Genomic DNA, 16,026 nt, shown 5'->3' on the forward strand with positions numbered 1-16,026 from the left:
GTATGCTAACACATATATATGGAATCTAAAAAAAAAAAAAATGGTCATGAAGAACCTAGGGGCAAGATGGGAATAAAGACTCAGACCTACTAGAGAATGGACTTGAGGATACGGGGAGGGGGAAGGGTAAGCTGGGACAAAGTGAGAGGGTGGCATGGACATATATACACTACCAAACGTAAAATAGATAGCTAGTGGGAAGCAGCCGCATAGCACAGGGAGATCAGCTAGGTGCTTTGTGACCACCTAGAGGGGTGGGAGGGAGGGAGACGCAAGAGGGAAGAGATATGGGGACATATGTATATGTATAACTGATTCACTTTGTTATAAAGCATAAACTAACACACCGCTGTAAAGCAATTATACTCCAATAAAGATGTTAAAAAAAAATGCTCTTCTAGGCTAAAATGGAATATGTCTGTGCATTTATGTACTTTGCTTTCAGAAGAAATAAATAAAACCAAATTGCTTTTTGAAGTAGTGTATATTTATTATTAGTGGTACTTTTGTGAGATTTTAAAGAAGTCACACGTAAACAGGGTTATTATCTACAATAAAAGTTTAATTCTTACTACTCCTGCACATATGCTTCCTAGGTAAGGCACATAGATAATTTGTTTTCAGACTTTTCTATCTTGTAGCTTCAAATTCATGCTAGAGCAATTTGGTAGAGTATTCAGATTTTATTTAACCTCTCTACTAAATAAAATTTTTACTTTTTCATTCATTCGTTCATTTTCTCAGTAAATATTGAGCATGTGTCACATGCCAGGCACTGTTCTAGGTACTTATAAGTGCTACCAGGGTCTTATCAGTCCTTCTCTCATAGGACACCCCGATAAATACCTGTTAACATACATAGAACACAATTCGGGAAATGAAGGTTTGTATTGTTTCTCTTTTTTATTTCTGGAATCCACCTCTGATTTGACTTCTTAGCTATCAGTTGCCCAGTAATCCAGTGACTTCTCAGAACTGAAACCCTTGTGTTCATGGATGCTTCCCACAGAGACTTGTATATCACCTGTTAACCAAGTTAAGGGATTAGGGAAGTGGTTGTTCATAATATTTAATATTTCATAATACTTAATGGATAGTAGGGAAAGAATGCAGATATTTAGGTGGTGAAGGCAGGGCAGACAATATGATTCAATCCTTTCATTTCATTTTTAATGGGCTTTCTTTTATGTTTTTATATTATTTTGTGTTTTATACGTTCTGTGTAATAAACTTCACCTATATTTGTGCAATCTGAGACTTTAAAGATTAGATTTAGGTTTTAGATATGAAAAATAACAAAAAGGTATGCCTTAAGAATCTCAGTTATAGACAGATGGCTGAAAATTATGTAGATAAAAATTAAATGTCTACTGGCTTTCGTATTGAATTTCAAAACTTTAAAAAATTCTCCCCACATGCCAGTTACATATATGTGACTGCACCTACAGCAGTGCCTGTCCTTTTTCTCTCCCCTTCCCTGAGCCATAGCTTCCAAGTCCTTTGAGGTGACCATTGATTCAATTCTGTAGCAGCCAGGGCAGGTCAAAGGTCTTGTGTGAGTGATTGTGGTAACTACCATCCTTCATCTTGTCATGGGTAGCTCTCCATTACTCCTGCCTACCTACATGCTTTTTTTAAAAAAATCTATTTCCTTTATTTAATACATGAGGAAAGAAGAGGGAAGAAGAAATAGATATTAATAAGTAACTTGCCCAAGAGGCTAACATTAGATAATGGCTGAAATTAGAACCAGGAGCCCAGTCTTTCTCTGCCCTGTCATACTGAGTGCTGTAATACATATTCTATGGAGTATGGCTGAGCCAAAAGAGGGCTGAGCATCCATGGGTTAAGGAGAGCCTGGGAGTGTACTGTTGCCAAAGTAGGCTGGGCCAGTAAGTAGGCAGAACTGCATTGAGGGCATTGATGTCCCTTAGTGTTTAAACTTGGTGTGTGGTTATTGCCAGGCTCCCAGAATGTGTGCTGGACATCATTTATGTAGCAAATTCTTTACTTGGGAAGACTTTAATAAGCACTTTTTCAATTTTAGCCAAAACACTTTTTTTTCTTCGAAGTAATTTATGTTTGTTGTAGAAATCTTAGAAAAAACACTACCCCTACATCAACCAAAACAAGTTAAATAAACATTCATCTGTAATCACACTGCTCTTAGACATGGGTGGGAATGTCTTAGTATGTTTCATCCACATTTTGAACCAGTCTCTGTGCTTCTCTTTTATCACTGTGTATTTAAGAAAAAAATGTACCTCTTAGCCAAAGTATCAGTTCATCTACCTTGCTGTTCTTTTTTTTTTTTTTCTTATTAAAGACTTGTTTGTTTGTTTATATTTTTTGGTAATAGTTTTTTTTTTATTGAAGTATAGTTGATTTACAATGTTGTGTTTCAGGTATACAGCAAAGTGATTCAGTTTATACATATATAGTTTCACTTAGGGAAACTAGAAGTTATTTGAGACAAAATTAAGTCTTCTCAGTCCCCTGCTTTTCTCTTCTGTTTGGAGCCAACTCACATTTTAAGAATGCGCTATGTAAAATGGGAACAAATTTTTAAAAATCATAGCAGTTCCATTAATTTGGAAATATGAATATATTAGTATAGAATTACCGCAACAACAGCAAACCCTTGTCCATTATTGTAATAGAAATGCTGGCATGCTCCTGGGAGCTTGACATTTCAAGCAGCATGTGCACTCACGCTAACGGACTAGGGTTTTAGTGCATGTGTTGGAAATGCTGTGCTTCCAAGAGCATGTGACATTTCTATTACAATAATGATGACGGCAGGCATTCCGTAGAAGGAATCCTTGTGGTGGTTTATATACCTTGTCAGTTCTTACAGCAGTGCTACAAGATGGGTATTATTAATCCTTTTTTAGATGAGAAAATTGAGGCTGTTACTTGCTTAAGGTTATTTAACAAAACAGATCTTATTTTAGAAGGTTCTAATTCTTTCTAAAATTCTGCCTCACTTTGTGTTATCCTGCATATTCTGTTGCCTCTGACTTTCTCATATAGGGTACATTTTGCCTTAGGCAAAAAATGTGTTACTAAAATAGTTGCCAGTAATTTTTTTCCATTAATTGGATTGTTTTGAATACACAAAGAACCTTCAATTATGAGGAATCCCATGGGACATTGTAAAACAGTCTTTTTGTAAAAGTAAATACTCTGATCATTTTAAAATTTTTATATTTTAATTTAGATTTTTAATGAAGGTTTCACTTCAAATAGGATGGTATAGCTATAATTATTAACAATTATGATAGTAATACATTTTTGTTAATAAAGATTTTTTTCATTTATTTTTCTTTCTTAACGCTCAGACCAGTTTAATGTCTCATACCTGACTTCTTGGAATTGGGAGCATTTAGGTTCCATGATAAGCAAGAAAGTGTATACATTTTTTATATGACAAATTACATATTCCTTACTATTATGTTTACTGTATTTACTTAAATGTATTTTTACTAGAAAAGCCTAGTTTAGGCTGAATTCTAATCATCTTAGGTCGGCGACCCTGGACCAGCAGCCACAGCGTCACCTGGGATGACGGGGTGGGGCCCAGGAATCCTGATGCACATTCCAGTTTGAGACGCACGGAACTATATGTTCTACCTACCAAGAGAGTAAGAGGGTTTGTGCGTTCTTTCACCTAACAAATGCTTCTTGAGTGTTTCCTCCAGGATAGTCCTCTGTGACAAGGGTGCCACAGAACTCTGCTGTCTCAGATGATGTCACAGCCCTCTGCTTCGAGCTTAACTTGGTATAAGCGAGACGTGAACGCTTAGAAAGAGGCTTTAATTTAAAGTTGAGGGGTCAAGCTGGAGTTCCAGGGTGTGGGTGGAGGAGTTTGGCTACCGAGGCCTGCATTCTCCCTTCTGGGGTCTGAGCACACTTTTCTCCTTACCTCTTGGCTCTGGTAAACAGACTTAGTTTCCAGAGTTTGTCCTTCACCTCAGCTCCTAAAGCAAATAGCCAAGCATTTCTAAAGGTTGTTTTGCTGTAAGCAACAACAGGAAATAAACAAGTAAAAGGATCTTCTGTCCCCTTCCCCCTTAGGGGAAGTAAGACACAGGTGTGTAGAGGTGCTCGGAGTTGAACACCAAAGGGCTCTAATAAACTTAATCTGCACTTTAGAGGTTGGGCATCCAGGTGAGAGGCCAAGTGAGGGAGGGGACGAGGAGGGAGCACTGAATTGTAGGGGCGGCATTGGGGGCTATAAAGATGGGGCAAGGGAGCCTGGCTGATCTGGTCTTCAGGAAAGGTGGAAGTCTGGAGCTGCTTTGCTTGTATTAGAGAAGGTTGGCATTAGAGAAAGTGGAATTTAAAAATTGGGGCAGATAATTTAAATTCCTAAGCACTTTGTGGCTTTATAGTTGTGCACATAACTCAAATTCTACCTAATTTGTTTATCACCCCTCCTCCCCCGGCTGCCCACCCAGAATCTGGGGCTGGGCAATGGTTGTTTCCCTCAAGTATGCACGTTAAAATACAGAAATACATTTTGGAAAATTACTTGACAGTAATGGGGGGGAGGGGCTTATGTACTTCAAGATTGGGGATGACACAGAGTTATGTGTTTTTTTTTTTCTTTTTTGTTTTTTTAAATCCAACACAGTCTCTTTAAACGCACCTTCTTCTAGGTGCTCATTACAGATGGCTAAATTAGTGGATAAGTGTCTTTTTTTTTTTCAGGAATAATATTAAATAACTATGTAATGCTATTCATATCTAACACAGTTATTCTGATCATACGGGTCCTTGTATGAAGTGTTGTGAGGATCTACATTAACGAGGAAACAAAACCAATACTGAACAGAGTGCCTCTGGGAACTCTTGATTGGGCCCGTCCAGTGCATGCTCCGTAAATTTTTATGTTGTTTATATGGTGTGCTGTGGTTTACAGTCTGGTCTTTGCATTAATTTGCCATTGTCTTTCTCTCAAATATTAATGAAGTGTAGGAGCAATTCTAGTCCAAATAGGCATTTTAAAGGTGGACTTCAAAACAAAGCTTTTCCTTTAAAAAATAATTTTTCTCAAAGACGGAAACCACTTCATTAGTGATTGCCGGCAAAATCTCCTAATGTCTTTCCATAAGCTGTTTAAGCTTAGTGTTAGAAATTAGGGCTAGAGGATTTAATTAGCCAGCTCACAGGATGCAGTCTCTTTAATTTAGGATATCCCTTTGAGAAAATTACGTAGTTGAAGAAAGAATATCATATTTTAGACAAGTTGGTTTTGAGTTGAGTTTATTGCCTCTGTCTTGGTCCCTTAATGTGTTTTGTACTGCTGATCTGGAAATTATGCTTGATTTGAATTAAAACTTTTTGTTTTTAAAATTGATAATTGCAGCATGGCATGTTGGATTGTGTGCAGTTCTCCGAGTTAAGAAAGGTAAAAGTTGGGTTTTGTGGGGCAATGATTAACTCATATATTTTACCAGGGACACATAATCAGGTATTAGTTACTATACATTTAGCCAATGCACTGGGTTTAGCAAACCAATGAATACTTTGTTATGAGAGTGGTTAACACTTCTGCATTTTTAGACTTAGCTTTAAAAACTTAAAAGAAACCTCTTACAACCCTTGCCATCCTTTCAGCCATAACATTGCATTGCTTTGGTTTCTGCCTTTAATTTCCCCCAGGGGTTCTTTTTATTTAGGAAAAGGGTGAAAGATGTATTTGTGTAAGTACTACACCAGTGCTTCTGTTAAATTCTTTTTCAACAAAAAATATGTTACTTGAGCACCTCATGCACGGGGTGCATATTTTTCTGAAAAGAATGTGCCCTGAAAGCAGTAATTTTTAGTGTGTATTTATTTCATGTCTACCAGTTTATTTTAGCTTAGACAATTTCTAATGTTTTCAGTTTGTTAGCATTTTTCAGTTAACTGAGTACATATACATATATGCACAAAGTGGCCAAGCTTTAGAAATTCTTTGTGTATTTTAAAACAGTTGTCTCTCCAGTCTGATATCATGGGTCTCCTTGTCACCTTTAAAATGCAACTAAATCTAACCTTAGATATGGAAAATCAGCTTTCAAGGAAAGCTTGTTTTTAGAATATCAGTGAAGAATTTAATATTTACTTTCTAGAAACCTTAATTCTCGTTAATGTGAAATTAATGTACACGATTCAATTGTGTAGTTCATATGTGAGAAATTTGCCCCTTCAGTGTTTCCCTGCTAAGTCTTATAAACTACTGACCTACTGTAAGGTCCAAGTGCAAAAACGAAAAAGTTTTGAAAGCCTCTCGGGGAGCTATGGGTATCCCTGGACCATGCTTTGAGAATCATTGCATTATAATATTTTTGAAGTATCTATGGTTACTTAAAAAAATCTCTCTCCGGGCTTCCCTGGTGGCACAGTGGTTGAGAATCTGCCTGCCAGTGCAAGGGACATGGGTTCGAGCCCTGGTCTGGGAAGACCCCACATGCCACGGAGCAACTGGGCCCGTGAGCCACAATTACTGAGCCTGCGCGTCTGGAGCCTGTGCTCCGCAACAAGAGAGGCTGCGATAGTGAGAGGCCCACGCACCGCGATGAAGAGTGGCCCCCACTTGCCGCAACTAGAGAAAGCCCTCGCACAGAAACGAAGACCCAAAACAGCCATAAATTAAAAAAAAAAAAAAAATCTCTCCCCTAACATTTTCTAGTTCTCTCTGTATGAAAGTAACACTCTTTCGCATTTATTTTCCAAGCTACTTCAAGAATGAGATTCCTCCTTCCCCTCAAGATTCCAGCAGCCATAGAGGAAAAAAAAGTGTTATGGATAAAGGGAATGTTTCCAGCACCCCTACCCCCTATTTCTCCAGCTGGGAAGGGAAGGAAAGGGAAATAAAATTTAATGAGCACTTTTACTACGTGCCAGGTGCTTTACATATGTTATTTCAGTTTAATCCCCAAAACAATCCTAGGAGGTATTTCTAGCCACATTTTGCACAAAAATACAGCAAGTATCAGAAAGGTTAAACAATATGCCCAGATCACACAGCATTTAAATGGACAGAACCTGATCCGAATCAAAGTCTGTCACCAAGGCCTATACAACACTGAGCCTTGGTTTCTGCTTTGTTTTTCTTTAGTTCCTGCAGATTGAGAATGTGAATACTAACATTATATTGGGTGCTGTGGTGGTGTGACGACAAAACGATTGGACTGCCCTGTGAGGTTTGCTCTTATGGAATTAACTATCTTTGACAGATTATATTTTGTAAAGTCAAATGTGTTTATTAAAAAAGGATTCATGTAGTTTCTTCAGTTTTAGTTCTTTGAAAATAAAACAGTTAATTATCCATGGTTTACCACAGAGCGCAGGATTACCCCTTTCTGCGTCCTCAGTTCTGTCATATAGAACAGCTGACTGTCCTAGAAGGAGATTTTTGCATTTACAATCCCAAAGCTGCTGGTCATCTGGGATTGTCAGAACTCCAGAAAGGCAAAATCCATTCTCAAGGACATTACTTTTTGTTTCAAGTCACGCAGTACCTGAAGGATAAGACCATTGAGGGGTGCGGAGGAAGGAGTGGGGGACGAATGTCTATAGTGACATCTCTAGTTATCTTTGAGGGAGGAATATTCTCCTTGCTTCTCCTGTGGGTGCTATGGTATGACTAAGGACCCGGAGAAAGTGAGTTGGTGGAATTTCAAAGTTTCCTCAAATTGGAGAGGCCAAAATACACGACCACACAACCCTGAAGAGAGGCGTGATGGAACCTCCTACATGTTGACTCAGTATTGCATTGTCTTCAAAACTAGTGTACCTGCTGTCCCCTCTGTGTGTATGTAATTTTCTTGTATCTAAAGTAAAGCCTCTTACCTCTAGCAACATCAGCCATCCCAACCTAAAAGTAAGGAGGGAAAAACCGCAAATAGACCTCTGAGTATTAAATAGTTGCCACAAATCTAGTCAAATTAGAGGTGCAGCTGACCTGAGGGCAAAGAATTTTCTATGAAAAAGGATAGCAGTATAGGAGGGGAGTCATTGTGATAGCTGATAGTAGAGAAAAGACAAGAGCCCGCTTAAAAAATACTGCCACCTGCAGTTGTCTCTTACAGGGAATGCTGTCCCATTCACTTGGTAATACCCTGAATGGTCAGCTGATTAGGGTGGCAAGGTAGAACTTACATTTAGAAATATTTCCAACAAAAATAGTTGGCATTTTGAAAGGAGTTTGGGTACTTGAAAGATAATCTAGAATTACTTGGAAAATGAACATTCATGAAATGCCTTAATCTTGATGATATTACATTAATGAAGTGTACTTTTATAAGACATGAATGTGTTTATTTGTGCCCTCACACATCTCTTGAGTTAATTTGTTTTGGAAGTCACAATATTTTATAGTTTGCTTTTTAAAAAATTTTATGAGAGTGGTAAATATTCAACGTAATATAATTGGATTAGTAGGTGGGGTTTTCCCCCAGCATAATTGTACGATATCAGGATTCACTATACTGTATTTCTGACTTGTACAACTCACATGAATGAAGAAAACTGTTTTGCAAAACTATTTGAGGGCTTCGTTGGTTTTGCTAAGGGTCTCTCTTTTTTAAAAAAATTTTTATTGGAGTATAGCTGCTTTACAATGCTGTGTTAGTTTCTGCTGTACAGCAAAGTGAATCAGCTATACGTATACATATATCCCCTCTTTTTTGGATTTCCTTCCCATTTAGGTCACTGCAGAGCACTGAGTAGAGTTCCCCTGTGCTATACAGTAGGTTATCGTTAGCTGTCTATTTTATACGTAGTATCAATAGTGTATATATGTCAATCCCCATCTCCCAATTCATCCCACCGCCCCCTTCCCCCTTGGTATCCATACTTTTGTTCTCCACGTCTGTGTCTCTGTTTCTGCTTTGCAAATAAGACCATCTGTACCATTTTTCTAGATTCCACATATATGCATTAATATACAACATTTGTTTTTCTCTTTCTGGCTTACTTCATTCTGTATGACACTCTCTAGGCCCATCCAGGTCTCTACAAATGACCCAATTTCGTTCCTTTTTATGGCTGAGTAATATTCCATTGTATATATGTACCACATCTTCTTTATCCATTACTCTGTTGATGGACATTTAGGTTTCTTCCATGTCCTGGCTATTGTAGTGCTGCAGTGAACATTGGGGTACATGTGTCTTTTTGAATTATGGTTTTCTCAGGGTGTATGCCCAGGAGTGGGATTGCTGGGTCATATGGTAGTTCTATTTTTAGTTTTTTAAGGAACCTCCATATTGTTCTCCATAGTGGTTGTATCAATTTACATTCCCACCAACAGTGCAAGAGGGTTCCCTTTTCTCCGCACCCTCTTCAGCATTTATTGTTTATAGAGTTTTTGATTATGGCCATTTTGAGGTGATTTGTGAGGTGATAACCTCATTGTAGTTTTGATTTGCATTTCTCTAATAATTAGTGATGTTGAGCATCTTTTTATGTGCCTCCTGGCCATCTGTATGTCTTCTTTAGAGAAATGTCTATTTAAGAAGGGCCTCTTCTTTGATAGTTAAATCAATCTCTTTTGAAGCACCTCTTACACTATATAGCCTTGCAGACTATGTAAATACTAACTAGTCTAACTCTTTCGGATTCTCAGTTGTCTTGGCTTTGCCTGTGATGGGAGTTCTTCAGTATCACTTTTGTGGAGAGACAAAGATGTTGACTAGGTGGATAAGGAGAAATAAAATAGTGTTAAGCTGGGAGAGATTGATTTTATAAATGGTTAGTTTATGATAACTATCTTCCTATGGTGACAACTAGTTTCTTTTGTACACATATATATGTGACAGGTAGAAAACAGAGAACCTTTGCACTAAGTATACAGAATATACTTGGAAACTTTCTGGACTTATTTATGATCCATTGATCTTTTTCTTGTCTTAATCTGTGCCTGTCCCATAGACTTCTAATTATTGTAAGCTTTTAGTGCACTGGTATATAAGAAGACAAGACTGCTCTTATTATTCTTCATTTCTGAAATTTTCCTGGGTGTTTACTTTTTATGTGATTTTTTTTTTTCTCATGGGAAAATACATTAAAATTTTTAAAAAATATGATTATATTTGCTATGTATCCTTTCTTTAATTGCGGTTTTCCAAAAAAACTTCTTGACCAAAAGAGATAGAGGAGGAGACTGGAATATCCATTTGAAAACAGGGATAATCTCTGTGGAAGAAAACCAGAGGTTACCGTATTACGGTTATCAAAAATCCTCATTGTGAAGCAATAATAGTGACTTGATTTTTGGAAATGCACTTCTTAAATTGATAATCTGGTAAAAAAATATGACAACACTTTTCTCTTTCCACTGTGTTGCTGAATATGAATTATCAAGATTAAGTTACATTACTCTGAAAGATTTCTCGTAAGTTGAATAATGTTTCTCCCAACGCCCTGGCCTAAAGGAACCCCTCTCTTGAAAGAGATAGTAAGTAGGGTTCAGATGCCCCACATGTGAACTCTAGGCATCATCTGTCTGTCCTTCTCATGTCACATCTCTGCAGCTCCGTGTGCAGCATCTTTCCAGGGTTCCCACGTGGTGAAAAGATCCTTCTCTTTGTGAATGAAGGGGAACCTGGAGAAATAGTGGCCTGCTAGATAAATTTTATTCAAGTAGCATAGATAGTGGAAGGCTGAGTCAGAGGCTTCATTACATTTCTAACATTCAAGTTTCTGTCAGGTACTTAATCCTGAGGTAAGTCTGTGGCCTGGAGGTTTCCCCTTAATGTTTATCACTGGCCTCTGCATGTGGCTTTCAGAGAGGGTAGATGGAACTGAATGGTGTGCCAAAAAAAATTCAGGGTAAGCTTCCCCATATTTAGGGAAAAGGAGTGAGGGGGATGTGTGCCCTGGCCAAACCGGACAAGACTGACTGACTGGTGGCAGCGGCAGCGAGAGGCAGTTTTCATTGGCTGTGAGCTGTGGCTAGAGCTATCCAAGGAGCCGTTGCTGCCTGTGCGGGTTGAGTGTCTCATTTCTGGATCCTTCGAAGCAGTGGCCAAGTGCCATTGGTCAGGGAGGTTGTGGAGGGTTCCTGTGTGGTTCTAAGTTGAGGTTACAAGGCCTCTAAGGCCCCTTGCCACTTGGTGATTTTGTGCACCCATGTGTGCATGTGAGCATGTTTAACAGCCTACCTCTGTACCAGCTTTTCTCTGTATGATAGGAGAGAAAATAGTCATTGTGTGCTACTTCAGCTATGGTATGCGCGCGATTTGGTGGGCTTTGCAGTTCCCCCAGCACGTACTGCTCAGAGACGTTGCAGTATTGGGGCTGCCTGGAATAAAGGTGGAAGGAAGGGAGGAGTTTGTTGAGAAGAAAGCTGAGCTGGCCTACGCTATTTTAAAAAGTTGTTTAAAAAAGGGTGGAATGGTGGGGGAGAAAACGACAGATCTAGGGGATCTTGGTCAGGTATATACCACACACAGATTTAGAACAGAGTAATGATGGCTTACTCTAGGTAAGCTGTGATCTAGGTATAAGTATGATGTGGTGTATGAATATACATATATATAGGTGTGATGGTGGTATACTGCAGTAAGTGTTTTCATATGGCTGTGTAATGAACTACTTCAGCATGTCTGTTAAATAGCATTTATTTTTTACTTGTAAGGTGCAGGGAGAGGGAGGTTGGAGTGGCCTGAATGTTTTTACTTGAAAATAAAAGCTGTCATATTTTTTTCTTGCAGCTGTCAAGCACTACGCATTTCAAAAAATTAAAATATTTTGTAGCATCTGAATGCAGAAACTGAACTCTCTCCTCCCCTTCTTTCACATAGGTTTCCACTTGAGTGGCACAGTGACAGAACCTGCAATACAATCGGAGCCAGAAACTGTTTGCAACGTGGCCATCAGCTTTGATCGTTGCAAGATTACCTCAGTGACCTGCAGCTGTGGAAACAAGGACATATTTTATTGTGCCCATGTTGTGGCACTGTCTTTATACCGCATCCGCAAGCCAGATCAGGTCAAATTGCATCTTCCCATTTCAGAGACTCTCTTTCAAATGAATAGAGACCAACTACAAAAGTTTGTACAGTATTTGATCACAGTGCACCACACAGAAGTTTTGCCAACTGCTCAAAAATTGGCAGATGAAATTCTTTCCCAGAATTCAGAAATCAACCAAGTTCATGGTGAGTATAGATACTCATCCTATAGATTGCGTCTCTGGATTATTTTTCATTTATAAATTTTAATTCTTTTGCCTGAAAATGAATTAAATATGAATTAGATCATCAACATTGCTCTTAGGTAGCTGAAGGTTTAAATTTAGTTTTGCATCCTAAAACATTTCTTTTGAAGTGTTTTGTACCTTCTACTAGATACCAAGTCTTTTCTGCTCAGAAAAATCTCTCATTTGTTAAAGCTTGGCTCTTATATGTTTATGTTTTGTAAAATTTCATCAAATACTAGATATCAGTTATAGTAAACACAAATTCACCTTTGTCAGCTGTTGTCAGTAAACTGACTTGCGCATATTCAGAATATTTTTCATTTTCTTAAAAAATTTATTTTCCAAGGCAGTAAGTTTCTGATATGACGCCTCATATTAAGAAAGTAACTTATTCTTAGAAAAAGATGAGAATTTATATAGAGAGAGTTTAGGATATGACTATTATTGTGTGTAAGAAATCTCAAAAAGGGTTTCTTTTAAGTCTTTTATACACTGAACTTGTTACCTCACTTATTTGTAAACACATGTATCAACCGTCAACATATAGTTGAAATATGGGACCAGTCAGTCACTCACCCCTATCCTTTTAGGTTTTCTTCAAAGTCCTTACTTGATGTAGCAAATATAAATGTTTAAGGAAAGCAGTTTGAGATCATTTCTTAAAAACTTTTAAAATTGTGAGATATAGCACAGAAAAGTACATAAAATATGTAATGTGTAGATTAACAAAGTGAACCAACATCCAGGCCAAGAAAGAGATGGCTCTCGGCACTTTGGAGGGTTCCACATGTCCCCTTCCAGTCAGTCACAGGCTCCTTTCTGTTTCCCATGGTAACCCTTGCCTGATATTTTATGGTAATCACTTCTTTGGTGCTTTGTGTTTTAACGTTAACATCACTAAACACTGGTTTAGTCTTACCTGATTTTAAGCGTTATGTATCTGACTTCTTTCATTCAAAATCATGTTTATATGATTTACTCATATTGTTTCATGTACCTTTAGTTCATTCATTTTCATTGCTCTAAAGCAGCACTAGAAATACCAATAGAAGTACAGTGTGAACCACATGTATAAGTTAAAATATCTTATTAGCTTCACTTAAAAAGAAGCAAGTAAAATTAATGTTAATAATGTTTTATTTATCTCAATATATCTAAAAATCAATTCAACATATTCATATCATCCCAACATTCATGAATATCAATTCAACAAAAATATTGATATATTTCACTTCTTTTCCATATTAAGTCCTTGAAAATCTGGTGTCTGTTTTACACTCACAGCACATCTCACATCAAACTCTAGCCACATTGCAAGTGTTCAGTAGCCACATGGTTAGTGGCTACCTTATTGGACAGCACATACTCTATAGAGTATTCTAGGTATGAGGACACCACAGTTTGTCTCTTCCACTGTTGATGAACCTTGTTTTGAATAGAGCTGCTGTGAACATTGTTTTACAAGTCTCCTGGTATCTTATGATACTTTTAATATGTCTTTTATGTCAGGGGAAAATCCACATAGCCGTATTTCTTCTAGTGCTCTCCATGTCAGTCTCAGCTTTATTAAAGTAGCTTTTATAAGGTGTGTAAAGCATTTTACTTGGTAGAGTCTGCCAGTGTTGAGTAACAGGATTGTAAACAACTCTGCCACAGAAGTACCCTGGACCCACCAAAAGCACATGTATTCAAGGACTTTTTAAGTAGGCTTCTGCTCTGTCATATCATCTGTCTCAATCGTGTTACCTTGTGAAAGTTCAGGCCAGCTAACAGTCATCGCAGAGATTTCTCAGGAGCCTATTTGTGGCTTCCTATTAAATCGCTCATTGAAGGCAGAAGAATAGCATATACCATTTCTTCAAACTTCTATGCACTCTCTCTTTTTCCTTTTTTAAAAATTCATATATTCCATTCGGTCATTTTGTCCTCTGAGTTTTAGTTTAACCAGAGGTCCACATCAACGGTAAGGTGTTTGTTCTGCATTTGTCTTCCTTGTTTTGAAGGGTAGCAGCCCCCAAAGTTTCTTATCTAAAAGCTTTTAAAATGCATTTCTGTGGCGAAATAGTGGGACTAATGAAACAATCTAAACTAAAGTTGGATGTGAGAAAGTGTTCACATGACATTATATTTCTCTCAGACTTTCTAAAATTAGAAGAAAAAGATATCTAAGGAAATATCAAGGGCAGAATGCAGGTTAGCTTTAGACTCAATGTGATTTTCAAATAACTTTTGTATGAGAACAGCTTCACGAAAGCAGTGAACTTGAGAAGTTTATCCTGCCAGCTTTCTCTCCACTTAATTTATCATAAGATTTGCTCCTAGCCTGGAAATGGGCCAGTTACACAAGCTGCCTTCCTGCCTTCCATTCTAGTGTGACAAGGGGCAAAAAAAGAAGAGAGGTAGAAAGCAGGCCATGACCTTAAGTGTTGAAATGGGAAATCTGCTCCCTGGAGGGTCTTATTTTAACTGTTAGATTGATGACTTAGTAGGGGGTGGGATTTAAAATGTTTTGCAGTTATTTGACTACATGGTCCCAACCTGCCTCCAAACATCTGTACATTAAGCATTTTCTAACTCATTTTTAAAGCAGTATTTCCTTGTATGGTTTCGAGGGTGTATTTTTTCTTTGAGAAAAATATCTTGAACATGAATATTGGGAAGAGTTCATTTTTCTCTAAGGAAAAGCATCACTTTTACCTTGCTAGATAAATAGGGTTAGGATAGGATTTAGATTAGATTATCTTAATAGGTATCTTAAACAGAATGAGGTTTAGCTTATCTAAATCCTTTATAAGAGAAAGTCATAATATAATTTTTCAGTAAATACAAACTATGTTGATAACAGTAGGTTTTTCCTTTTCCTTGTGAACTTGTCCTAATGCTTCTTAAAATTCTATTAGTTGCTTTACTTACTATTTTGAAATATTTTATTTTTAAAAGAATTTTATGGTGAGGAATTAAAAGTTTTTTCGAGTCTATTTCAGGCATATTGTTTCTCAAAATTTCCTTGTAAGCTACATATTGCAAATTTATAATTGTAATAGTTTCTAGACTAAGAAACCAAGGAGAATGGGTTAGTGACTTATCCAGGGTCACAGATTGAGTGAAAGTAGTCGGAATATAGACGTAGTCATCATAATAGTTCAGTCCTTGTCAGTTTTTTACATTTCATTTTGTTTTCATAAAATTTCCTGCATAATTGTGATTAGATTAAATCAATCACTGTATGCTAAAAAGTGGGTGTAAGATAGTTAATGTTAATGGCCCTCCAAGGAGATTGCCAGTTGTAGTTTTGCATTGATAAGCAAAATTGTTTGTCTTGGTTTTATATTAAAATGAAACTTTCTAGCTTCCATATTGTTAAGAAAAAGCTATTGTCTTTGCTAAGTATTTATTTGGAAATTTACTGATTTCTAAGTATTAGCCCACTCTCTTGATTAATTCAACTCAGCCTTTTTTGGTCTTTTATGCTTCTTATTAAAGGAGTGCATTATAAATTAGTAAATTGTGTTGTAGGGACAGAACATTGAATTTGAAACCTGGAGGCCTAGAGTACAGCATTGTCTCTTCTGTGTATTACCTATGTGACCCTGGGTGAGACTCATTTTTTTTCTCATATTTAAAATGCTCATAATCTTCACTAGCAGCGTTGGAAAAATTTTAGTCATATAATATATACATGTGTAAAATATTAAAGAAAAGAGAGAGTTTATATTATGTTGGGGTACCCATAAGTAGTCATAGTTAAAAAGAAGAGGGAAGAAACCAGTTGGGGTATGGATGATAATAGAGTTGTAGGTCAGCTTGCTGTGCTCTGACTCTGGCACATA

At 37.3% G+C, this 16,026-nt stretch overlaps 1 protein-coding gene across 1 annotated transcript in view; it reads left to right on the plus strand.

Annotated features, from left to right (window-relative positions):
* Nucleotides 1-16,026, plus strand: part of ZSWIM6 (zinc finger SWIM-type containing 6) — a 197,024-nt gene that overhangs the window by 110,850 nt on the left and 70,148 nt on the right. Inside the window, exon 2 of the mRNA XM_068535382.1 lies at nucleotides 11,799-12,155. Coding sequence (XP_068391483.1) covers nucleotides 11,799-12,155 — 357 coding nt within the window. The remainder of the gene's footprint in view (nucleotides 1-11,798; nucleotides 12,156-16,026) is intronic.

The sequence above is a fragment of the Eschrichtius robustus genome, chromosome 2 (assembly GCF_028021215.1).
Source record: "Eschrichtius robustus isolate mEscRob2 chromosome 2, mEscRob2.pri, whole genome shotgun sequence".
Lineage (NCBI taxonomy): Eukaryota > Metazoa > Chordata > Mammalia > Artiodactyla > Eschrichtiidae > Eschrichtius > Eschrichtius robustus.